General features: G+C 43.3%; 1 protein-coding gene across 2 annotated transcripts in view; it reads right to left on the reverse strand.

Annotated features, from left to right (window-relative positions):
• The window catches only part of DPY19L1 (dpy-19 like C-mannosyltransferase 1), a 477,954-nt gene that overhangs the window by 427,609 nt on the left and 24,107 nt on the right, over positions 1-26,238 (reverse strand). For both annotated transcript variants that reach the window (XM_086964815.1, XM_086964814.1), the window contains exon 2: positions 17,034-17,058. In XM_086964815.1, coding sequence (XP_086820941.1) covers positions 17,034-17,058 — 25 coding nt within the window. The remainder of the gene's footprint in view (positions 1-17,033; positions 17,059-26,238) is intronic.

Below are 26,238 nucleotides of genomic sequence, written 5' to 3' on the forward strand. Positions count from 1 at the left end.
CTTAAGTTACTGTGAGCAGCAACATGGAAAAAAAAGAAATTGGGAGAACGGACATTTAACCCCTACACTGGTGAGCATTCTGCAAACCTTGAAGGGGCATTTCCCTTAACATTGCTGCCTTAGATCAATATATACACCATAGAGCCTACTGAGTACTTTTTCTGAAATATATCAATAGAGCCGGTTAGTCCACTAAACCATTAAACTGTTGACAGTCTTTTTTTAAGCTTCTCTAACCAAAGCGCCTACAAGGGTAACATTCAGATCAAAGACCTAAATGAGAATCGATTAAACCATTAGACCAAAATATTCAAATGCCTCCTCAGTCTGTCTGAAGAAGAATGAAGGGGGAGGGATATATCTGTAGACATGGTGTTAATCATCATCACCTAATTACGTAGATGATTATACAAAAAGAGCTGCATGCCCATCCAACCCCTCCACTGACCGAGAATTAAGGTTCAAAGATATGCCTAGGTTACCTTTATTCCTGGGAGCTAGTGACCCCATCACTACAGCAAAAAGAAGGTATGGTCAGAGGCAGCGTGGTTCCTTACAACTTTGAGGTGCATTTTTAGGTTCATTACCAAAAATGATGTAGAGGTATATTTAAATAGTGGTATAAGTAGGGGAAAATTCAAACTTGTTAAGTTAGAAGAAAGGGTCATTCATCGCACTGTCCATAGGTTTCAGGGAGAAAACATACATTTTCTTCTGGTGCAGCAAAGCACAACTGTTTAGCTAAGACATGCACCAAATGTTGTCGGGCCGCTGTGTGCCACCACCAAAACATCTTGTTTGATCCAAATAACCAAGCTTAAGTTATTCATTCTCATAAGCAACTCAATAGCAAACACTTTACATACATACTCGGGTTAATCCCCTCTAGAGAAGTTACTCTAGTTTGATTGTTTCATTCTGGTGATAACTGAAATGAGTGACCGTGACATTGTTTGCAATAGGTCATTCTATGTTGACAAGTTTAGGAACATGTTTCTGACATGTGGGACTGTGCATCCATCCTCAAATGGAGCCTTTTAACTTGTGAACATTATAATAACATGGATTCATAGGCAAATCAATATCTTCTCTTCCAACTTTCATATTTACATACTTTATAATTTTCTATTTCTGTAGATGAATTATGCCTCAGACCATTCCCCAATTGTCCTAGAAATTATTGTTGATAGCTATCAACCTAGTCCCAAGGTGTTTTCTCTGGACCGGAAACTTTGCTTGAATGAGGATTTTAAAAACGAAAGGTCTTCTTGGATTACTGAATTTTTTGAGAATAGACACTCCGCTCATAATGCAGTTGTATGGGATACATTCAAAGCATGTTTTATAGGCGAGGTCTTAGGTTTTAGCTCTTATCAGTTAAAACAAAGAAAATCTGAGATGCAGGCATAATACAATGCTTGGAGCGAAGCAGAGCTGGAATTAACTCGAGGTATAACGTCTCATGTTAGTAATATCAGCGTATTAGAGGACGCTGTTGCTAGAGCCCGGGTTAGAATACAGGGAGTATGGAAGATGGAGACTGCCAGAAAATACCTGGCTTTTAAAAAAGAGAATCATGAGTTTGGGGAAGCAATTGGCAGGCCTCTAGCGTTACGGCTACGTATGAAAGAATCCGCTCGCTGTATTTAGGCACTGAAGGATAAATCAGGGACGGTTTGTCGGGATCCTTCAGGGATCCTTTCAATCTTTCATCAATTTTATACGGAACTGTATACATGTCAGGTAGAGAAGGGTATTGATATTAACAGTTGTATGAATGGGGTCTTGGCATATCTTGACCCGACGGTGGCAGCCCAACTGGTCTCACAATTCACTATGGAAGAATTAGAGCTAGTTGTTAACAGTTTAGCCTTAGGAAAGGCTACTGGACTAGATAAGCTCCCGGCGGAGATTTATAAACCCTTTTTTAATCAATTTAAAGACAATATGTTGAGTACATATAGGACTGCACAGAAGGAAGGCGCCACTAGCTCTTGGGCAGAAGCTATCATTGTAGTTTTTAGTAAAAAGGGCAAAGACCCGGAGTTGGTAGGCTCATACCGCCCGATCTCATTATTAAATTGCGATAGCAAAATTTACTCGAAGACCGTAGCCTCCAGATTATCTAAGATTAATAGTTAGTTAGTTAGTTTCTCCAAGCCAGCACAGTTTTATACCGGCACGAGGGACAGTTACCCACGTGAACAAAGTGGTGGTACTTTTAGATGTTGCCCAGACGAAGACATGGGGCTAATTTTACTAGATGCAGAGAAGGTATTCGATTGTGTGGAGTGGGAATGCCTGTGGGAGTTTATGCTCCGACTGGGTTTTGGGAAAAGGTTTATGACGGCCCTACAGGTATTGTACACTCGCCGGTTGCCAAAATTGCATCAATGGGCTTACTATCGGATGAGGTTAATATTACAAGAGGCACTAGGCAAGGGTGTCCTTGTTCTCTATTGCTTTTTGCTCTTTATATCAATCCTTTCATTGCGCAGTTAGGTAATTCACCCTTGATTAAACCTTTTGTTGTTCAAAATATTTCATACTCCGTGTTCGCTTACGCTGATGGCATTGCGGTTATGTCGGCAGATCCTCACGTTCCTATTTTAGAAATGGAGCGTTTTGCAGTAATTTTTGGTCAGGTATCTGGATACAAATTAAACGTTAGCAAAACTCAAATGTTATGTAATTGCCAATTTTGTTACGGATGATGTCAGAATTTTAAAAGAAGTGACCTATTTCATATTAAAATAAGAATTGTTTGAAGTGGTAGATGCCAGCTGGACTGCGTTGCAACGCAATATTAAGGAATCTTTAGATAAGTGGGCAAGACTTCATTTCACTCTAATAGGTAGAATCAACATTCTTAAAATGAATGTCTTACCAAACGTTTTGTACATATTTAGGTCACTGCCTTTGGATATATCTAACTCAATTGCAGCACTTGCAATCCATGTGTGCTAAATTCGTCTGGGCACCCGGTAAACCTAGACCTGTTGGTAGGTTTATGACATTACCAATTGAACGGGGGGGGGGGGTCTAGCTATTCCAGATTTTGCTCTTTACTTTTATGCTCGTTTTCTGTTAAAAAATGGAGGGTGCTATTAACAGGGGAAGACCCAGCTAATAGAGCCGGAGCTCCCTCGATATTTCTGGTTTTGTTAGGCTCTGAGGCACGACAATGTTTTTTTTAAAGAAATTGATGGCAGCTATTTTAAAAGCGAACTAGATTTAAGGTTTTGGAATCTGCCTTCAAAGTGTGGAAGAGAATTTGTAACGTTTGTTTAATGGAGAAAATGTTGCGGTATACCCCTACGAATGCGGTGAAAATTCTTCCCCCTATTTTTTCTGACAGTGTAGCTTTAGGATGGAGGGATAAGGGTATTCTTCAACTAGGAGATCTTCGCGGTTGGTGGATCCCTTATGTCTTATGAAGATCTAAGGATACAGTATAAATCGGAGAAATGTCTCAGGGGCATCCAATTTAGTCGTCGAGGCTATTAGGTGGCAGGAAAAGGTAGGGGTGCTTTACAAGATATTACTATCTTAAAGATCGGATGATTTAGCACAACACAATTCTAAGTGGTCTACGATTTTGGGGGATGATAATTTATGTATAGTGACTGCTATTATAAGATCAAGGGAAGCTTTGCTGTCTGCCAATTCTAAAGTGCAATGCTTTAAAACTATTTTTAGGCTGCAAGTGGGGGGGGGGGGGGCATGATGGTAAATGTTTTCGGTGTGGGGATGATATGACGGATAGCCTGCATTTTTTTTTAGTTGTTGTAAACTGTCAAATTTTGTTCTAGGAATTGAGAATAATTTGACTAAGATTATAGGGACCCCGATACGTATTTCCTCTATTATGATGCTTCTGGGAATTGGGCCTGAATTAGAAAAAGGCATCCTTTTGTATAAACATTGACACTTGATTTTTATTGCAATGACGGTCGCTCGCCTATGTATTGCTACTGAATGGCTCCAACTTGAACCTCCCCCTTTTGAATGCTGGCGGCCAAAAATGTATAATTTAGGTCAATTAGAATTTAGTTTGTATTCTGTTTAAGGGGTTAAGAAACGCAAGATTGGGTTAGCTATTTGGGGTGCTCTTCGTGATCATATGAAGTGGTAAATTTATTATATTCAGATTGGGGGCTCCTTATTTTATCATTTTATTGTTGTCTCATATCTGTGTTACTGTGAAATAATAAATACATGTTTTTTTTAAAATATAGAATTATGCCTTTATTCAGCCTTACCCTTCTTCTCTTAACTCTTTCCATTTAGACTTTTGTCAAAATCAACTCTCGCTACGCACCTTACTCACCTCGCAAATATTTAACTGTAATAGGTCAAATCAGGGTCCTCAAACTGTTTACTTTCCAGACAAATAACGAAACACACAAAAAACTAAAAATACATAAAAGTAAATAAAAAGCACATTTAAGTATAGGATTAATGTTAATTTCCAGCAATGGAATCTAAGAAAAATAAATACCTTCAAAAGTTTTCAAACTAATTTCTACAGTATCGTGGTTGCCTTCAGTTACTATGCAGACCACACAATTCTTCGTAGTTTATGAAATGCTTATAAGTACACCTATCACTTTCTCATAGAAGGGTATATTTTCTCATATATATTTTTTGCAATGAAGGCCCAAAGAGCCAAGATTCAAAGGAAGTAATGATTTGCTCACCATTTCACTTCGTCCTAGCAATTTTTTTTTTTTTTTTATAAGTCAAAGTACCATCAGCACAAGCAAGTCAACAGAACCTAAAAAGTTCAGTTACGTATGGATGGATTATTTCTCGAATATTTGCTGAAAATAGTAGCGAATGGTCTATTCACTATATTTGTAGATGTGGGTAGTCTAAAATAAGAGATTCTTGAATTGTTCCTTTTCAGAAAAAAGCAATAGAAGATATCGAAATAAGATCAAGCTGAGAGCTTCTAAACAATGAATGAATAATACTAGATATCGAAAATACATAAATATGTGAACTTCTCCCACATGGCACATTGTACAAGTTGGAAGAACTCCTTCAATATGCTTTAAAGAGAATCTAGTAGTTGAGAGCAAACAGGTGTTGGGGACCAAGGGAGATGAGAACAAATGTACAATGAAATTTATACGGTTAAAAAGGCATCTCGGTAACTATTGGATCTATGCAGCGCCTCTGAAGAAAATTGAATTATCATCAAATAATGTTAAGTCCAAATAATCAGTGGAATCACAATACAATGATTCCAAACTTAAAGAGTAGTCAGAAAAATAATGCTGCAAAAGATTCATAGATTAATCTTGCAAAGGGTATAAAAAAAATTCATAAAAATACACAGATTCAGGAGTACCTGCACTCCCAAACCCAAGCGGATCGCAGCTGTGATGTGAAAATATCATATTAATCACATTTAGAGCCTATAACATTTATTAACCTTGGTTAACTATGATGGGTTGAGACGGACTCCACTTTCAGAATGTAATACTATTTTTAATCTGATCGCAACCTCCCAAATTCTACTGGAGACCATAGCACAAAACTAAATGACAGAAATACAGACTCCAACATAAACTCTCTACTTCTCTAAAGCTTCAAGCATACAAATGCAGGTGCAGCACTTTTTACCTGTGGGATAGATTGAAGGATTTCTGCTGGTTGTTTTAAGAAGGCAAATGTTATATTAAACACTCCTGTGTGTATTTACAATTAAAGCACAGAAGTACATTGTGGTTTTTCTGTGCTATTCAAAACAAAAGAAAAATAGGGTTAAACATTGTTTCAGCCAAACCACTCTTTTCTACTACTTTTCTCTTTTTTTGAGTTTTGAAATATTACTATATTGTTTAACTCTATGGTTAATATTATTAAAGTCTTATTAGTCCCTTTACATTTTTCTTACAAGTGCATGTTAAAAAAGTACACAGTGCACAGATGCTTCATTGATTCTGCTGTAAACATCATGGACTTCAATGAAAGTTAAAATGTTGGGTATCTCAGTGTCAAGTGGCTCAACACCTTTGACGGGTAATTGAAGTTAAGGGTGCTATGGTAGCAAATGCATTATCATATGGCATTATCATATGACAAACTCCTTTTAAACAAAACTAATATGCTTAATATGTACTATACATTACGCACAAGCTAAATTGTTTCCATCTAATCTTTAAAAGGGTTCCCTAAGAGGATATGAATGACATCTAAAAAAGGGCAGATAAATCAATATAATCTCACTCCAATAAGGAACTACGTAGAAAAACATCCAAAAAAACAGCTCATTAATAAGAACCAACAAATGCACTTAAACTACTGAAACATTTCTTTAAAAGATTTCTCAGTCATATGGCTAAACTTATATGTTCGGACAATGCAGAGGTCTATTGCTACGGGGCGTAATTCTAAAGCAGGAAGGTGTAAATTTACCTAGAATGTGCTTTTCCAAAATTTCATAATAAAACATATGCTATAAACAACTTCACAATATTGTGAATTATTCCAATGACATCTCCTGCTGGTGCCTGGGAGGAGAAGTCTACACACATTTGTTAATGTATTCTTAAGGAGAGGGCAACAAAGAGAAATCCATTTACCTGTTTTTGAAAATTAAAATCACAACTGAGCAAGACATAGTTGTAGCCTCTAATAATGAATAAGGACTAAGAGGACACCACTTGGGTAAATAAAGAAAACAACCCAATGTACTTTATAATAAAATAAGCAACTATGACTGGGGTTAAAATAAACAATGGCAGGTCTTACCACAAAACAAAATCATAAATGTCAAGATTTTGGCGCAAATTCATTTTTAAATGTAAAAAATTAGGCCAAATAATTAATGGATGCCCTGTCTAAACTTTTGGGGGCACTTACTTGCAGAACTTTGCTGACACTGCCCTGAGTCCGGTGATTCTTCTACGCTGCTGCCGCCATATCCGGGACCCGGGACTACAACTCCCGGCAGCACCTGCGGCACACACGCCGCTACCACGCACAGCTAGCGCCAGGAGGCGCTTAAAAGCCATACAGGGCTCCCGCGTCACAGGGCGCACGCGGGCGAAGCCCGGGCCAAGGGAGGCCTGTTTTAGCCCGTTCGCGGCCGACGGAGGACAGGATGGGGCCACCCCCTTTCGCCTGCATCCAGCAATCAAGCTAAGGTCAGATCAAAGACTTTACAAATGTTTCTCTTGAATGACCGTTGCAAAGCTAGCTATATCCTATTTTGTTCTGAGAAGCCATCGCTATAATAGAATTCTGCAATGACGACCCCCAATGTGGGAAAGGGAAGGAAGTCGATTCCAGGGGGGTCGTTTGTAGGAACCTTGGATCAATTTCTCACCAGGGCATCATCTATGTTGGCCCATCAAATAGACATTACTGAAAGAAGGCTGTCCCTGGACCCTAATCTTGACAAACACATCTTTGGGTTGTCTTGCGCAGGCACTATCGCCCATTCGCCAAAGATCTGCTGATCTCTCAGGCAGGGGGGCCGGCAGTGGGGGCTGTCATTAGGTCCAAATAGAGTCTGGACCCCTGGTCTCGCCAGCCAGTGTGGATGTTGTACCCACTGACCAAAAGCCAAATCCATTGGGCCAGCCCAGCATGAAACCCGATCTGCTACCAGCTCAAAGACGGGAGTTGAAGTAGTGCTAGCAGCCTCTAAAAGAAGCGTGGGGGTGCCCTCTTAAACAAAAGGAAATCCAAAAAACAGAAACGTAACAATGGGGGAGTTGGTCAAACGCCAACAGCTAGCGGGAGTCCAGCTACTGACCAGCGGACTGAGCAAGTGTCTATGACTTCTCCAGATATTAATGTTGCACGCCCTTCGGAATTTGGAGAAGAGTTCTGGGCCAAAATGGAAAGCATCTTCATCAAGACTTGTCGTCTCTTGCACAATAGACTCAATGCCATTGAGAGCAGACGGATATGCCTAGAATGATTATATACAGTTACCACTGGGGAGGAGGTTCTTCCTCGAGTAACTGTGGCCAATGGTACTATAGAGAGGCCGCCAGGGTGTGACAATGTTTCTTGTAACTCTCCTGTGTCATCCCTAGTGAACAACCTACCTGGCTCGACTTCCCAAAGCATCCTCGAACTGGGGCCCGTGGCTCAGCCTCGTGAGGGCACTGTAAGTAGTAACTCCGAGAGGAATAGAAGCAACGGGTGTGAGGGAGGCAGAGGGTTACCAAACTTCCAAGCTTCACCAAATGGAAATAATATTAGTGATTACCCAGCTACGGAACGAATATGTTTAGACCTCCCTCTTGAGTCCGCCCCGTATGTAATTGTTCTTGCTGGGGTTCCAGTGTTGAACTGGGGGAAAAGGGAGGACTATGGTGACCTGAAGAACAAATGTATTCACTGGCTCAATTCCAACAGGTCGTTACCCGTGCACGCATCTAGCGAAATTGTCTTTGCGGGACGCGTAGATTGGGTAGGAACAAGGGTGAAAAGCATCAAGGGAGATTGTGTAGTTATTAATTTCAGGAATAGCAGGGTGGTGGACTACATTTCTAATTGGGCCTCAGGCCACGCTGGAACGCAAGTCCAATCTTTCCCTCCGACCTATTTCTATCCTACTTCCGCTGGGGTTAGAGGGCTACAGTCCTGGGGTGGCCGGGACACATTGGGTCCCAGGATGCAGGCCACTCAAGTTGCCTTGATGGGAAACAACAATGCCCCCGAAGTGACTGGTTCCCTTTGAGCAACAGATAGTGTTTTAGATCAGATGGACTGACAGCCAACCACCTACAGATCCCAACTCACCTCTTTTGACACAGAGGGCCCACTTGTTCCCCGCGCATGTCCTGACGTTGGTGTATGCCCCACCAATGTATCTAGCTCTCAGAGGGACTGGATAGTTGGGAATGACCCAGGCCGTGCGGGCTGGGGGAGCAGGATTGGTAACCACAGGGTGGGGGCAGTGCCCGGAACTTTCTATCCAGTAAACCAGGTGGGTGCCAGTTGCCCAGTTCCTCTAGTGGTTGTGGTTGGGATACACGATGGTGAGATAGAGGAGATAGGTCATACACCTAGTGGGAACAACACTGAGGATCTTTTCACTCTGGGGGATTGCCCAAACCTAGTGAAACCTGAAAATGGGGTGGGGGTGCCAAAGGACACCATCAAAATCCTCTCCTGGAATGTGGCCGGGATCAAAAATAAACGGATGTGTCCAGACTGGGGAGTTAGGTCTGCATATTCCAGGAGACTTGGGCGCTGGGAGATATACAAAGGAGAGGGTTTTCTACATTTAGTATACTGGCAACTACAAGAGGTAGGGGTAGACCCTCTGGGGGACTTAATATTTGGGTAGGTACACACCTGGGGGCCCAGGCAGTACAGATCCCCCACAGATTCGTTAGATGTGCAGTGTGTCCTCCTCACACTCTCAGACAATAGACAATCTGCCATAATTAACATCTATTTACGACCAACACCGAGTGAGAAGGAGTCTGTAACTATTGACCAACTCAGACAGTTTATCCTAACTCTTGACCCAGCAGTTACACTAATAGTGGGTGGCGATTTTAATTGCCAGTTTAAGCCAGTCATAGATGCATCTCAAGATGGCTCAGACGATGAGGATTTGCACTGGTATATCCCGGAACCGCAGATTCCAGTAGTTAGAGCTTGGACCCCTCTGGTGCTACAAATGAACTCCCTTGCCCTTTTGTCCTCTCTTCGAGCTTGCAATGGGAGGACATACTCAGATAGACCAGGCTGAATTACTTTCAATAGAGACGGTCAAAATTCCATCCTTGACTATATTCTGGTGGAACAGAGAACCTGGGGCATGGTTCTGGACTTCCAGATTTACCCCAGGAAGGACAGTGACCACATCCCCTTGGTCATGACGCTAAAACCAGGGAGTCTGGGTCTGCTTAACTCGGACTCTGACTTAAATCCAATAGATCCCCAGCTCCTATTAACTAATAATAAGCGGAGAGTTAAGTGTCCGCAGATACTAGGCGATACGAACAAACTTGCCGATTTATAGCAAAGGGTATTGCTGTATCTGAGTGACATGGGCGAGGTAGAAGACAAAGCTTTGCACTTAGGATTGGGTGATGAGCCCTTCAATATACATGGGGGGTTCATCCAGAAATTATCTGATGTGTTTAATCCGGAAGGAAGCTCTAAGGCAAAACAAGCTCCAGTCCATCCCTGGTATAATGACAATTGTAGGAAAGCTAAAAAGGAATTGATCCTAGTGGTTAAATTACAGGATAAGACCAAGATCAAGGACCACCGGCGTTTGTACAGGCAGGTCATTCAGAAGGAAAGGAAAGAGTGGGAGGCAGATAAGTGGGAAGATCTTAGAACTGCACTAAAGCTCAATGATTTAAAATCCTTTTGGACAATCATCAGTTGCGAGAGCAGGGTCGGTAATCTGGCAAATGAACCCAATATAGCTGCATCCCCTTGGGAACTCCACTTCAGGGCCCTATATGCTTCTTCGAGTAACGATGGCCTAGAAATTTCTCTCCCATGCCTCCCCCACGAGCATCGACTGGATGGGGCATGGGAGATTACATGTACGGAGGTGGAAGCGGCTATTTTGAAACTAGCACCTAATAAGGCCCCTGGCTTGGACAAATTCCCGGGGGACTTGTTTCGGGCTGAATCCAAGATATGGGCCCCTTATCTATGTGTACTCTATAACGCCATATTAAATGGTATGGAACCTCCGGATACATGGTGTGGCGCTGAAATAGTTCCCATATACAAGAAAGGCTGCCCCCTTAAACCTTCCAAGTATAGGCCTATCAGTCTGATAGACGTTACCCAAACATTGATGGGACGGATTATTCTAGATATAATACAGAGCTAGATGGAGGAAAATGAGATTCTATCTCCCTTCCAGGCTGGGTTCAGACAGGGTACATCAACCGTTGATCAGTTATTTAGATTCCAGGTCTTATACTGGAAAACTGTGATTGTGGAGGGTGGCAGCCTCTACATGATCTTTGTTGACCTGCGGTCAGCATTTGACCTTGTACCCAGGGATCAACTGTGGAGGGTATTACACGAACTTGGTCTACCATGTTATCTTATTAATGTTTTAATGAGGCTCCACATTGGTACCTACGCCCTAGTCAGGTGTGGGAAGTATGGCAAATTGTCGGCCCGCTTCCCGGTGATGCAAGGCGTGCGCCAGGGATGGGTCCTGGTTCCCACCTTGTTTTGCCTTTACATTAATGGATTGGTCGATCACCTTCCTGGAGCCATGGATATAGATGCCCCGAGGTTAGTCACTGGTTGGGTGCCCGCCTTGATGTTCGCAGACGACACTTTGTTGTTGTCCAAGACATCAATGGGAATCAAATGTACTCTAGATGGCTTTGCCGACTTCTGTGCGGCTAGGGGTCTGGAGATTAATCTAGACAAAACCAAGTTCATGATCTTTAATCCCCGGAGGCAGACATGCCTGAACCCCCGGCTGGGTGGATCCCCTTTGGAGAGAGTTAAGACCTTTGAATATCTAGGTATAACTTTGGGAGAACATCTGGAATGGGATCCACAGCTGTTCAAAGCTACACTTAAGCTAACTAAAATGGGGATCCAGAAGCTCCATAGAGAGTCTGAGTTCAAGCCTGCGGCTCCAGTCATCGAAATCTGTAATGTTCAGGCTAGATCGGCAGCACTATATGGGCCCGAACTCTGGGGTCACCATAAATCCCCCAATCTAGTTAAGGTAGATTTAGGGCTACTCCCCCTTGAGGAAGTTTTGACATCACGCCCCTTTACATAATGGAAAAGAATGTGGTCCGTGCCGGAACTCATTTGTTATAAAAACGAATTCAGGGAAATTTGGGATGCATTGAAAAGAAAAAATATCCGGTGGCTGAACCATATAAAGTTAAATAGTTATAGGATAGGCCTACCGGAGCTTTGGGAAACCCCGGATGTAGCTTCGCCGGGCCTAAGCAAAGCTGATCTGGTTCGCCAATAAAGGAACCACTATTTAGCATCCCTTCATGCAAGCTGCGGGGGGGGGGGGGGGGGGGTGACATTGACCACTGAGTTCCTTCAAGTCAAAGCAAACTATAAAAAGGAAGAGTTTTTAGATTTGATATACCCTGCATCAGCGAGAAAATTGAATATGCAATTTAGACTGGGTACCCTTCCACTTAGAGTGTTTACCAGCAAATGGGACAGAAATAAGTGTAAGAAGTGTCCTGCCTGTGATTTTCACCTGGAAAACAAAGCTCACGTTTTCTTTTTCTGTCCAGCATATCAGGTTGCACGTAAGCACTGGGTGTTTGCAATTTGTAGAAATCTTGGTTTTCGCCAGTGTGCACAAGCACTAGAGTGCTAAAGTAGGATACGCAGCCCCCTATTGTTTTTGCCGTTTCGCGATTTTTTTAATGCAATGTGGCACAGGCGTAGGAAAATAATCACTGTAGCCAGTGTATAGCACGATCTCTTCCGTTTTAAATTTAATTAAATGTTCGATAATGGATTCTATGTTTAATCATGTTTTACATCTTTGCATAGTGTTGTAGTTTTATTCGCTAACTGTGGATTTTATGCACCGTCTATGATGCCTGTATTTATCATATTAATTCCTGTAATGCATATATTTCATGAACTTTTATGGCCCATCGCAGCCGAAATAAGGTTATCGAACGAACGATTAATGGGTAACTACAAGTGACTTAAAGTTTCTTACTTTCAAGAGCAAAGAAATGCCGACAACTGTCCTGGTCTTTTATACCTCTCTAGAATAGATGTACGTGCAACGTTTCTTAGAACCGCTAAAATAAACATACAATCAAAATTTTCCTACAATAATCCTGTGCTGATGTTGGTGGTTCTTAAGTAAAGCATTGTCTACTTGTAGAAGATACAGTACCATACCGCCATAACAACAGGAAGAGAAAGAAGCAGATTTCTCTTATGTCTTGTTTTGAGAGACTTCACTGGCTCCGACACTTAAGAGTAAAATTCAAATAAGGAGAACTAATGCACAAAATTTGAAGGTCAACAACCAAGAATCAGTAATTAGTGTGAAATACAAAGCAGTCACCTCACCAACCACAACACTGAGATCCTCAACAGTAAACAATTATACGGTAGCAATAATAAGTCCCAACATTGAGGGAAAAACTGTTTTGCAAAGGAATTCTGAAGGTTTTGAAGAATTTGACTGTCAGTTTCCTTTCCTAGTGACAAATGTAGAGGAATGCTAACCCCACCTCCTGCATAAACCCTTCAAACCTCAATCTCTAAGCCAGAGAGAGACTCCTTTACCATGTACACTGGGAAGAACAACCAGGAACAGAAGGAAAAGACAATGTTCAACAGTCAGGTTCATTAGATCCATACCTTTTCTCTACCTCCATTTACACACCAGAAAAAAATCTAGTTCATCTCTAAGAAGCAACACGATACAGTCCCTCCAAACATAGATGCAGGAATCCACAGCACCTTATACCCATGCTTTGTTATGAGAGTGCCTAAATGCATGGATGGGTCAGTGGGTGCATGATGAACGGATGTGTGTGAGTGGGTGCCTGGGTAGGCCGCTGGATGAATGGGTGTAGAGGATAAGGGTATAGTGGAAGGGTTGAAGGAATGTGGAGTCAGTTTGTGGGAAGGACAGGGTGTGAGAAATCTGGGTCTACACAATTCAAGCATGATTCTCTGCTTACTGTCTAAATAATAACAGTAGAAGGTCTATTTGGGTACCCCACTTCTTGGCTTTGAAAGTACAAAACATTCTCCTTATACAGACGCTGTCCTCCTTGGCTTGCGGGGAGACGCAAGGCCTTTCCTAATGTGGTACGGGCTTCGAATGGGCATGCACATCAAAAACAGTCAGCTCCCACCCTGATTATTACATGCAATAGCTCAAGCTACCCCCATGTACTGAAGACCGCCAAAAGCTCTGTCATAATAAGGAAAATCCCTCATTGATCAGCTCAATGCAAGATCTCATTCCAGATATTTTCCAGAGGTGTTGGTACCACATTATATATGGCAGCCAGATTGGTAAACGTCCAAGACTTGGTACTGCTCCATGAAAATCGATAAGTAGGCTTTCAAAAACTCTTTCAACAATCTTACTAAGCCAGAGCAATGATGCAAGTTAGTTGGTAGTCTGAGTATATTTATTGGTTGCCTTCTTATATGCAAAACTGAGAGTGCCTGGTGCCAATGATCTGTTTGTTATTATATTGCCCATGTGTGACAGAGTAGCAGGATATTTTCACACTAATGGCGTTAGGATGCCTTAATGCTTTCAGATGAGTTTAAGTGGCTTTAGTCTGTTTTTAGTACCATACTCTCGTCATTATTTTTTTTTCAGTAAAACAGTAGTTCATAAGTGCTCATATTACAATGGTTTTACATCACTTCACATATATAAAATGGTACAGGTTGTACAGTCCGCTTTTTCAAAAAGGCCTGAACGGCAGTTCTTGTTGATTAAATTCTTTTAGAGCATAAAAACAGTAGCCATCCGGGTTCATGGGAATAAGAAATGGACTTAGAAGAAACTCAACGTTGTAAGAGCCTGGAGGGAGTAGAATGAAGATATAAGCTGGAAGTCTGTAGGAGGTCTTTTCTATGGCAAGAAATGCCAGCATTTATGCAGTAGCAATCATCTGTTGAATACATTTGGCAACAGAGGTCCTTTCTGTTTTGTTTTTTTTTTAACCAAAACTGAATGACTGAGTGGTAAATCAGAAGGTGAAAAGTCCATACAAAAGTTAGGACAGGTACTGAAAGTGTAAAGAGCAAACTTGGATGGAGAATGTCTTTAGGCATGTTACAATGCTAACAATGTAGGATTGTAGAGTTTATCACAAATGGATACATGAAAGATAAAGCAATGCACTGGAAAGGTAACTTTTATTGCCATTCGAGGTATACCATGCAAAAGGTCTATTAGACATCATGCAAATAGGCCTATCCCTCTAGCAATTAAAACATTTGAGCGAAACTGGGCAGGAACTTCCATTTACTATGGTAAGTATTGAACGTATTGAAATAGCCATTATGAAATTAAATGTCTAGAATTAAGAACACGTGGCCCGAAATCCTACTACTGCTAGCTCACTCTCAGCCACCCAGCACCTTAGCAGTGAAAGTGTGTCAATCAGGGCAGGACTCTAGTGACATCAACAGATCAAGGAGCTGGCAAAATCTAACCCACAGATCTTGTTATTATAGGGAGAAAGCATACAGAGGCTATACTTAGAACATTGGAATGTTGAGAGCTTCACTGATAACAAAGGAGCAGCAGAGGACTTTATGAACTGGTATAGGCCCGCTGCTCTCAACTTTCCAATGTCCTAATACACAGCATCTGCCTCTTTCCACAGCCTCTCGGAAATATACTATTTAGGCAGATGAAAGCGAATGTCAGAGGCTGTGTGCAGGAGGACACCACAAACTTCACCCTTGCCTCCTCCTGTAGCTCAGTGTCAATAGGGCTTCAGATGAAGGGAGGGGTGAATGCTGCTTAGCTCCTGTGTCTCCCTGGCTTGGCTGATCTACAAAAAGCAGTTTAGCTAAGCCGGGGAGAACCAGGGGCTCATTTCAGTAGCCTTTCACAGCTCTTGCTGTGAATGTTCAACAGCTAACAGCCATGTACCTGCATGTGCTGTTAGCTGTGAAACAAAGGCTTCGGAGTCTGAGGGGGATTTCAACTTCCTCTGGCTCCAAGAGGCCTTTGTGTTATTTTTAATAAGAACATCCTGCCCTCCTGGGGCGGAATGTTCCAATAGCTTTATAACCCGCTGTAGCTGGGCTATCCTGGCCATTAAAGGCCCGCTCCCTTGTTAGAGGCCCTCGCTCGGGCCTTTAATGGGTGGTATAGCCCACTACGGCAGGTTATAAAGCTACATTGCACTTTGTCATACATAAACACAATCGGATGACCCAGTTTTAAATTAGTTCTTGACTTTGATAAAGAAGACTCCAAGAGCAATGACCAAACATTTTTACATGACGCATATTCAGAGTTACGGGGAAAAAAACAATTACACTATAAATAATGTAGCATAAATCTGGATGAGGAAGTCCAATAGGAGGCGTTTGTACCAAGACAGCCAGCAAGCAGAAAATATGTATTTGTATTCCTTGACCTTGAAGCAACATACCAGCATCACAAACTGAAGATTTGTTTTATTGTTTTTTTTTACCAGTGTGTGGTAGAGGAAATAACTGCAACTGTAATAACTGCTGTGTCACAGTGTCACCAAATTACGGTTGGATACAGAACTCTTTAATGGGTAATGGTCTAATATTGTTCGGATCAATGGGACAGGTGGAGTTCCTACTGTTTGGGGTACCATGAAAGAAGCCTAGTGTTTGTTTCTTTAACACTTACAAATTTGAAACACTGGACCTTTAGAGGTTCTAGTTTAAAAAGGCATCTTACAGTAGTCGATGTAACAATCTTTTCCCACATAACTGCTAAAGAATAAATCGGTGGGAGGAAGTGGTAGTTCTTGAACTAACAAAGGGGCTTCTACCGAGGAGGGAAGAGTTGGCTCAACAAGCATCTTTCGCTTTTTTACAAAAGCAGGTTTTCCCCACTTGAAATAGGTCCAGGAGACCCTTATAGGGGGCATACATGTTCCAGCAAGGGATGGATTTCATTTTCTTCCTGACAACATCATTACCAATGCTCATTCGTTTTACTTTAGACCACCCCTTATTTAAACTAAGTCACATTTCTAGGCAAACATTCACTCTGGGTTCTTTTTTGCACAATTATTTTGAATCATCTGTTCTAGTTTTCTATGTAACGAACGTCTCCTGGATATTTACTTATACAATCACTTTGACTGCTCTTGTGAACACCGGACTTTTAAAACACACTCTTAAGGGGCACGATGGAGGAGGTAGAGAAAGCAACAAAAAAAAAAGGCGTGTTCAGTGTGCACAAACTGGAATTATGTTTTACAGTACGAGAACCTAATGATGTTTTACGCTTTTAAAAGGGTTTGGTTTTAACCAATAACTGGACTATAAATACTCATTGTATCACGAATAGTAATCAAACAGAACCTTACCAATGCAAAACTCCGGCAAAGGCAGCTGAAAAAGGAGGAGAAAATTGATTATTTTCAAACATTGTGAAATGACTGGGTTAGAGTTTAACATTTACTACTATAGATTTAAATCCGTAATCTACAGGGTAAACAATTGCTCTTTAGTAGCAAGTTTGAAGGTTGCCCCAACAAAAAGATATTTTTCTACTTAACATGTAAGCACACATTATTTTGAGTAACAAACTGTGCAATCAATCCTCGATCTGGAAATCTGAAGCAATTGTAAACAGGATGCTCAACTTTTTGCCGAGTAAGTCACAATATTTTCCAAAACTCTACATTATTAACTATACAATCAATATTGGTCTTTTGTTGTTACCAAGGGCAATCCAACAGTACAGTTCAGTATTTTGCTTTCTGATATTCGTAAACCTTTCCCTGTATTTCCCAGTTTGAAAAATAAAATCGTTCCCTTGCTAACTAAGCCAAAACAAACATGAAAAAATAACAGGTTACCTATGCGATCCTTTTGTCATCTCTGAGTTCTGGTGACATTTATAAATGACTCGGGTTTAAGTCTTGTTATTTACGATGTCACAAGAACCCCTAGATGGCAGCTCATTGCAACATTACATGGTTATATTATAGATTTTGTATCCTCTTTGACCAAATAGACAGGGAATCTCGGTGTAATACATATAAACTTCAAAACGTCAGATGAAGGGATGTTATGGTTAAAAGTTTCCCTCTACAAACTACTGAAATTGGCCAGTTATGGCAAAAAATGCAACTACAAGTTGACCCAAATGTAGTGCTCATGCCCACACTCGTGGTGTCACATTAAACATCACGAACATACCGATGTTCTGACATATTTGAGGACCGTATATTTCTTTAAAGAGCCTCCTAATCTCTCCAAGTGTTCGTCAATTTAAGTAAGCCCTGATGACACATGGCTCTCTGTACCACTATGAGCTAGAAAGATGTTCACAAATTGAGAGGACTTACGGTGGCGCAAAATATCAATCACACCGTAACACATTTTGATTACATTGAAGCTCAGATATTGCATTTCAGAAATACAACAGTGTCTTCATTTGATTTCTCTGCGTTTTGTATACATGGCTCTTGTAAGGGTTAACCCTCTTTCCTGTCCTCCCCGCTGAGGTAAACAGTGGCATGGCGCCTAGAGCTGCACAAAACTATGGGTGGGCGGAGCTCGCGGATTTTCAGTTAGCGGAATTTTACAGAGGTATAGAAATACTCAGTGGAATTCCAGAGTTCCGTGCACTAACGAAGTATTGCTCAGCCACCTCAACTCAGGTTATGAAAAGTTCACTGCCCCGGTGCAGGTAATTAAAATGGACCTCACTGTCAGCCAGTACAAAAGTAAAATCCACCCATAATCGTCTCTTAAATGCTATGCCCCGGTGACACTGCACCTGCTTCACCGCTGCTAGAAAAGCCCCTGCACACGCCTACCTCTCAACAGAATCAAGAAACATCTTGTCATAGCCTCTTCTCTTGGCTATTCTGCCGTTCACACACCTAACAGAAGACACTAAGTAACAAATGGACCCATGTTGCAGTCTGGTGCACACACCACCAACAGCAGCAGCAGGAACACAAACCACTGCAAGGCCATTGTGCGGCAAGGTAGGCCAGAGCAGGTACTAAGGGGGGTGGTGGGCCTCCAGGGATTCATGGTGAACCACTGCAGTCAAAGAAAGGCGGGTGAGGGCGACCACTTCCGGACGAGCAAGCCATGCAAGATGAAGACAAAGAGGTGCCTGGTAGGAGGTAAAGGGACCTAGCAGATACTCTATCCGTGAGACGAGCAGACAGGAGCAAGGTTACCATTTGACCAAAGTGAAACCTGACTCCTCTGCCTTGCAAATGGTCCCGCCCAGTTGTCTGTCATCAAGAAGAAAGTGAAACTAGAAAGCCAGCATGTCGTATTCCGCACCAATTCTTTATATGGAGCTGCATCCCCATGCCAGCTTGCCGACCTGTCAGCTGACTGAGTGCTGATCAGCCTCAGTGACCTGGTTGGACAGTCAAGGGTGCAGTAGATCAATGCAGGCCTCATGCTCGTGTGTGGAACTGCCATTTTTAGGTTTTGACTAGCAAGCTGCACACTGCGCAGCAGCAGGGAAAACCTTATGAGAAGAGTAGAGTGGCTTTGGTCCCCGCCTCGGTTTCCATTGGCTAGCTCCATAAATGGAGGCTAGCCATTGGAACAGACATCTGCTCGTCATCCTGAGAGCAGATTCGGGGGCGTTCCTGCAAATTTTAGGCTTTCTACCCCTTTGGAAATCGTCATGCGGCGGTGGGCGGTGTTTATTTTTTTTTCGCGTCCATGTTTATTTTGTTCATTCTGCGGCCGACCGCCGACGGAGGAAGTGCAGGCGAGTGCCCGTTCCCGCCCCCCCTCTCGCTGACCGTGTGCCGTGCCCCATCCCCTCCTGCTGTCCCTGCCTTTCCCGTCCCCCTGCAGTCTTTGTTTGCTTTCCAGCTGGCCACTGTGGCTTGTTTTTACAGGGTTGGCTGCAGGAGAGAAGTGGCGTCCCGCACACTGTTTAGTAACGTTTTTACACTCAGACTGTTTCAGGTATTATCCGGGCCCGGCTGTGTAATCGCTGTTTCTTCATTGAAGTGGGGGATCGGGGACCGCGTGCAGTGACGCAGGCCAGATCCACAAATTAGTATCACACAGCGTTGCCTTTCTAAACAGATGCACATTAACGACAGCTTACCGGGAGGCTCTTCACAGCTCTGCCTTTTCTAATTATAGGCGCATTATCAACTGCTCACCGGTAGCTTCTCCACAGATCGGTGTCAAACGATATCATCTGCATTAGAAAGATAACATGTGTTGCCAGAATACAACATTGTATGCCTCATGCAATTATTGGACTTGCAGCACTGTGACCTTCATTTGTGCGTGGACCAGGTGGAATTGTGATAATTATTGCACGTTTGAAAATCCCCCCTCCCGCTGTCCGTGCCTTTCCCGCCCCCCTGCCGCTGTCTGTGCCTTTCATGCCCCCTGTCGTCTTGGTTTGCCAACTTTGCGTGGCTTGTCCCTCGTTGCTGGTTTAAATCAGTCTTAGGAAGAAAGTCGGAGAAAGCCATCCCCTGCAGGTTGTGCATAAATCGCTGCAGTAACACACTACTGTGTAAATACATACACACGGATATCATCTGCATTAGAAAGATAAAATGTGTTGCCAGAATACAACATTGTATGCCTCATGCAATTATTGGACTTGCAGCACTGTGACCTTCCATTTGTGCGGGGACCAGGTGGAATTGTGATAACTATTGCATGTTTTAAAATCCAATATTCTTGAGAGTGGAATTTAAGTGAGGCAGTTTTCGCCTAACAAACGGTATGATGTTTACATTAGGGCATTACTTGCTTTGCACACCAGACACCAAGTTCTGATGTGTATTGGCCACTTACTTCAAGGACATTTTTTTTTGACCTACCCAAATTTACATGTTGAAAATTGTGGGCGTTCCATACTTACAATCCATATCCCAATATGCTTGCGGGGTAATTGGGGGCTGGGGCATTTGCAAACCCTCCTGTTCAGAAATCGGCAGGCTGCAGCTCTAGCCACTAGGCCACATCCCGCCCCTTCTGGGTAGAGGAGCAGGGAGGACACCTTTGGATATGCTCAGAAGCGGAGTGGTGCTTCAGTGTGTATATATGAATTAGGCTACCTATTTATGTTTAACACAGGAACAGACAGGTTCTCTCCCTTGTGTGTCAACTAACAGAGAGGGCCACTTAGGCTTCTATTTGAATCAGGAAATGGCGCTTCTTCGTCTATACATGTAAAATCAGGGCTAGCTCTGTGTGTGCGCAGGGTCAGTGGCCTGGCATGCAAGAGACTGCAGCTCTTACACAAGAAGGACAGTAATGTCCCCATCAACCTCTGATCTTAGCCGACCAGGATCAGAACCTTCTTGGCTTTCTTCTCTTTTTGGGGTAGCTAGAGCACAAACATGGCAGTTTTTGCTTTCTTTGACCCTCTTCTGTCCCTGCTTGCCACAGGTTTATTGCCAAGTCTCCAATTGGTTGCCTTGTCCTCGTAGTTGCTTGATTTCTGTAATCCTAATCTGTCCCTTTTTCTCGGGGGGCGGGGGCTCTCTCACCTACCCTGCTTGTTTCACCTGCCTTTGCTTGCCTCCAGATTCGCTCGCAGTGTGTGTGTGTGGGGGGGGACTCTGTGTGGGTGTGTGAGGGGGGGCTCACAGTGTGTGGGGGGGCTCTGTGTGGGTGTGTGGGGGCTCTGTGTGGGGGGGGCTCTGTGTGCGGGGGCTCACAGTGTGTGTGAGGGCTCTGTGTGTGTGTGTGGGGGGGGGGTTCTGTGGGTGTGTGTGGGGGGGGGGCCCTGTGTGTGTGGGGGGGGCTCTATGTGGGTGTGGGTGTGTGTGGCATTTGCGAGAGATTAAGCTATTGGCATTGTAAATGACAATGCCATTCATTTATCGGTTTTCAACAAGAAAACAAATAAAAAAAATTGTCATTTACAATGCAATAGCTCTAACTTTTCCAAAGGCAAAACCGTTGCATTGTAAATGCTTGTTATTTTTATTTAAGGAGACAGTGCACAGCAGTTGTCGGGTGAGCGGAGAGCTCCGGTAAACTCCGCTACATGGCTTAAGCAGAGTTTTTACTGAACTCTGCATTCCAATCTGAGTGCGGAGCGGCAAAATCTCAGTGAACTTAGTCTGCAGAGTGGAGTCTACTGCCCAGTCTTACGCAAAACACTACCAAAAGTCACTCTCATATTAGGCATGGTCCTTGTAATGAACCATTAACAATGCTTCAAATAAGATTGCTTCTTTCAATTCTGTTAGTTATCTTAAGGAATTAAGCATATAATGAATAATTCCTGCATGAAACAAGACTAATGAAGCTGGATTCGCTGTGTGAGGAGTTCTGCCCCAAGGCTCTCATCCGATCATATTAATTTTCACTGCGGAATTAAATGTGGATCTGCCAAAAGCAAGGGTCTTTTGCTTCCGATCTGTCAATTTTTCCGTGGGGGGGGGGGGGGGGCTCTCTCACCTACCCTGCTTGTTTCACCTGCCTTTGCTTGCCTCCAGATTCGCTCGCAGTGTGTGTGTGTGGGGGGGGGGGGGGGGGGCTCTGTGTAGGTGTGTGAGGGGGGGCTCGCAATGTGTGGGGGGGCTCTGTGTGGGTGTGTGGGGGCGCTCTGTGTGGGTGTGTGGGGAGCTCTGTGTGGAGGGCTCTGTGTGGGTGTGTGGAGGGCTCTGTGTGGGTGTGTGGAGGGCTGTGTGGGTGTGTGGGAGAGCTCACAGTGTGTGTGAGGGCTCTGTGTGGGTGTGTGGGGGGCTCTGTGTGGGTGTGTGTGGGGGGCTCTGTGGGTGTGTGAGGGGGGGCCCTGTGTGTGTGGGGGGGCCCTGTGTGGAGGGCTCTGTGTGGGTGTAGGTGCGTGTGGCATTTGCGAGAGATTAAGCTATTTGCATTGTAAATGACAATGCCATTTATCGGTTTTCAAAAAGAAAACAAATAAAAAATTGTCATTTACAATGCCAATAACTAACTTTTCCAAAGGCAAAACCGTTGCACTGTAAATGCTTGTTATTTGTATTTAAGGAGACTGCACAGCAGTTGTCGGGTGAGCGGAGAGCACCGGTAAACTCCGCTACATGGCTTAAGCAGAGTTTTTACTGAACTCCGCATTCCAATCGGAGTGCGGAGCGGCAAAATCTCAGTGAACTTAGTCTGCAGAGTGGAGTCTACTGCCCAGTCTTACGCAAAACACTACCAAAAGTCATTCTCATATTAGGCATGGTCCTTGTAATGAACATATTACCAAATAAGATTGCTTCTTTCAATTCTGTTAGTTATCTTAAGGAATTAAGCATATAATGAATAATTCCTGCATGAAACAAGACTAATGAAGCTGGATTCGCTGTGTGAGGAGTTCTGCCCCAAGGCTCTCATCCGATCATATTAATTTTCACTGCGGAATTAAATGTGGATCTAGCAAAAGCAAGGGTCTTTTGCTTCCGATCATACATGTCATTTAAAGTCTGCTACGTGGCTGCCTGGGAATTCAGCACCTATAAACAGCAGACAACAATAATCTGTGTGTGCAGGGCACAGCAAGAAGTTGATCTCAGACAAGGTGGTTCGGAAAGGCCGGTGCTGTTCATCACTGGGAGGTGAAAGTGTCTGCTAACAGCCACCATGGACAACTAATTGCCCAAAAAAAATGAACAGGTAAACAGCTGTTCTGCAGTAATAGTTTTGAGAGAATGCTGCTGCTGCTTTCCTGTTTTTTTTTAGCCCTGGATTGGCAGGTGGGCAGTCATGAAAGCAACGCATGCTCCCCTCCAGTGGTGAATTCCATAAATACTGGTCAAATCCCCCTTCTTTTGGAATCACGTTGCTTTCCCTGCCCTCACTGTGTGGGTGCACATAGCAGCTCCCTCATGGTCCTTTGTGTTGTTTACTAGTGGAGGCTGGAAACTAATTCTTTTGTCTTTTCTGCCATTTGGTTCCACTTACTGCCTCTTCCTGGTGCATAGTGGTGCAGTAAAAGTGCAAAATGCCATCCCTCAAAGTGACTAAGATCTCAACGGTTGAATGGCTGGTAAATGGGTTGAACTAAAATGGATACATGCTGCCAACAAAGCAATGAGTAAGGGGAGCTGAATAGCTGACCCACTCTAAGTATGCTATGTTCAAACCTTAAGCAATAGTTCCAGCAAAGAATCCCTATAAGAGGCTCACCCTAAGTTTCTCACAAGGTCGAGAGGTAGCAAAATTCATCCGGTTGTTAGAATAATACAAGTCTTTGAAAGCAGATAGTTTGTCCATCTTCATGAGATGATAGGCAAATTATGTAGCTTTAAATAAGGTTTTTCCAACGGGTAGCTTGTGCGCTACTAGTAGCTCCACAACTATCTATAAGTAACTTTCCTTTGTGCAGCCAGCCTATAAAAATTAGAAGCTTTTGCTTGAACTAATATGTACACCAAATTTGAAAAGCATGTTTTTGAGACGGAAAACGGTGAGATCTATCGAGTTTTCCAGGTTTGTTTACATAAGTGGTGACAACCATGTCGAATAAACTGAAGTGATCACTACTCCTGATCCGGCATATGGTGGTCACTAACAAAACATTGTCTGAAGTGCTGACTATTACAACAATAATAGTAGGACATTTTTATTAACTAGGAGTAGCCCCTATTACAGAAATGTTTGGAAGCACATGTCCCCCTCCCACCGTCACACCCACGTCTTTCTTTGCCCCTCCTCACCTCAAACCCCATTACTGCTTCCCTACCTATGGCCTTATCAGAGCACTTGATCTTCTTTACTTTAAACATGGCTGAAAAAAAAAACACTGATGCTGTCAACGTTAAGACGCCTCATAGCATTTCTTAAAAAATTCACTGAGATATTGCACAGCAGCCAGATCTCTGCACAACATGGTTAAAAAAGAAAACATTGACAAGGCCAATAGATCTCATATTGGCGAGACCTATTGGCTTTGCCAAAGCATGTTCGCATTCTGCTTACCCAGGGAGCTTAGCAAAAATGTTTTCTAAAGGAAATACTCCACCATGTGGTACATGTGACTGATTATTATCCAACTTACTGATTACAACAAAGAACTCTGGTACACCTAACACACACACAGGCAAGGCTGACGGCATGGCCCAGATATAATTAAAAAAAATACATGTAATGGAAATATTAAGGACACTTCGATTGTAAAGGTCTCTATTTGATGCTCTTTTCGGTCTTCAACCAACGTGCTTCAACCGTTTTGGAAATATGACTGTGTGAAAGCAATTCTGTTCAGTTTCCAGCAAGACAGAATATTTTTAATGTTCTTGCTTGCTTGGCGGGAGCGGTAAAGCTCCTGCCAAGCCACAGCAAACAGCTATGTCCTGGGGGGTGGCCCACCCAGGATATAGCAGGAGCATGCCCTGGGTGATGGCGGTCCCCAGTGCAATCTATAGCTCAAGGAGGAGGGCCCTCTCGTTTGCAACTGGTAGGGCCCACTCCAGGGAGGTGGCGGCCCCCGGGAACAACCCCTGGCCCCCTCCCAAATAAAAAAAAATATACGTGGCCTGCGAGGAGTTTGTATTACAGTACACGTCAGTGCAGAAGACAGAAAGTCCTTGAAGTCACACATTGCAGGTCGAACTCAGTTTGATCAAAGTCAGGAGCACTGGCATCGGCGACACCGGAGCTGTGGTGTTGTCGCAGGCAGCGTGTCTTGCTCAAAGGTGATGGGGCACAAGCATCTGAGTCGATTGTGCGGTCGTCGGCAGCCCAAGATTTCTTAACAGGAGCAGTCCTTGGAGAAACTTGGAAAGCAGGATCAAAACAGCAAAGTCCATTTCCTTCACTGCTCACAGTGAAACAGCAACTGCAGGACAACCCAGCCAAGTAACACACTTCAAAGGGGCAGTACTCCTCATGACAGCTCCTTCTTGGCAGAGTTCTCAATCCAGAAGTGTTCTGGGGTTTTAGGTTCAATACTCATGCCCCTTTTAGCCTTTGAAGTAGGCAAACTTCAAAGGAGAGTCTCCGTAGTGCACAAACACTCCCTTGCACCGGCTTGGCTCCAGAAACACTCGAAGGGTGCGGAAACTACATTGTGAGAGGGCAGGCACAGCTCTGTTCATTTTTATGTGACAACTCATCCCATCACTCTAGTTCAGGAAGACCCATCGGCCTGGTGATGTGCCATCAGGGTATGCAGGGCACACCTCAGCTCCCTTTGTGTGACTGTCTAGAGGGAATGCACAAGCAAGCCACTGTCAATCTAAAGCAGACATTTATTCCACAGGCATGCCAAGGCACAGGATGGTAAAACAAGAAAATGCCCACTTTCTTAAAAGTGGCATTTCCAAAAACACCAATTTGCGCATTGATAGTTCGCGATTTCCCCCTCTCACACCAAGGTCGACACTGTCAATCACCACTACTCGTACCTGGTTCTCGTCACTATAGTGATGTTCCGCAAAGTGGCGAGACACAGGATACTGCTTGTTCTTAATGGCTCTTAAATGCTCCAGCACTCGTTTTTTTGCTTCGTGCTTGGTGCTGCCAATATACCATTTCTGACAGGGACAAATTAGAACATATATGCAATGTGTGGTGGTGCAAGTGAGATTTTTTCTTTATCACAAATTCTCTATTATAGAGAATTTGTGATAAAGA

Source organism: Lissotriton vulgaris, chromosome 4_1 (genome assembly GCF_964263255.1).
Source record: "Lissotriton vulgaris chromosome 4_1, aLisVul1.2, whole genome shotgun sequence".
Lineage (NCBI taxonomy): Eukaryota > Metazoa > Chordata > Amphibia > Caudata > Salamandridae > Lissotriton > Lissotriton vulgaris.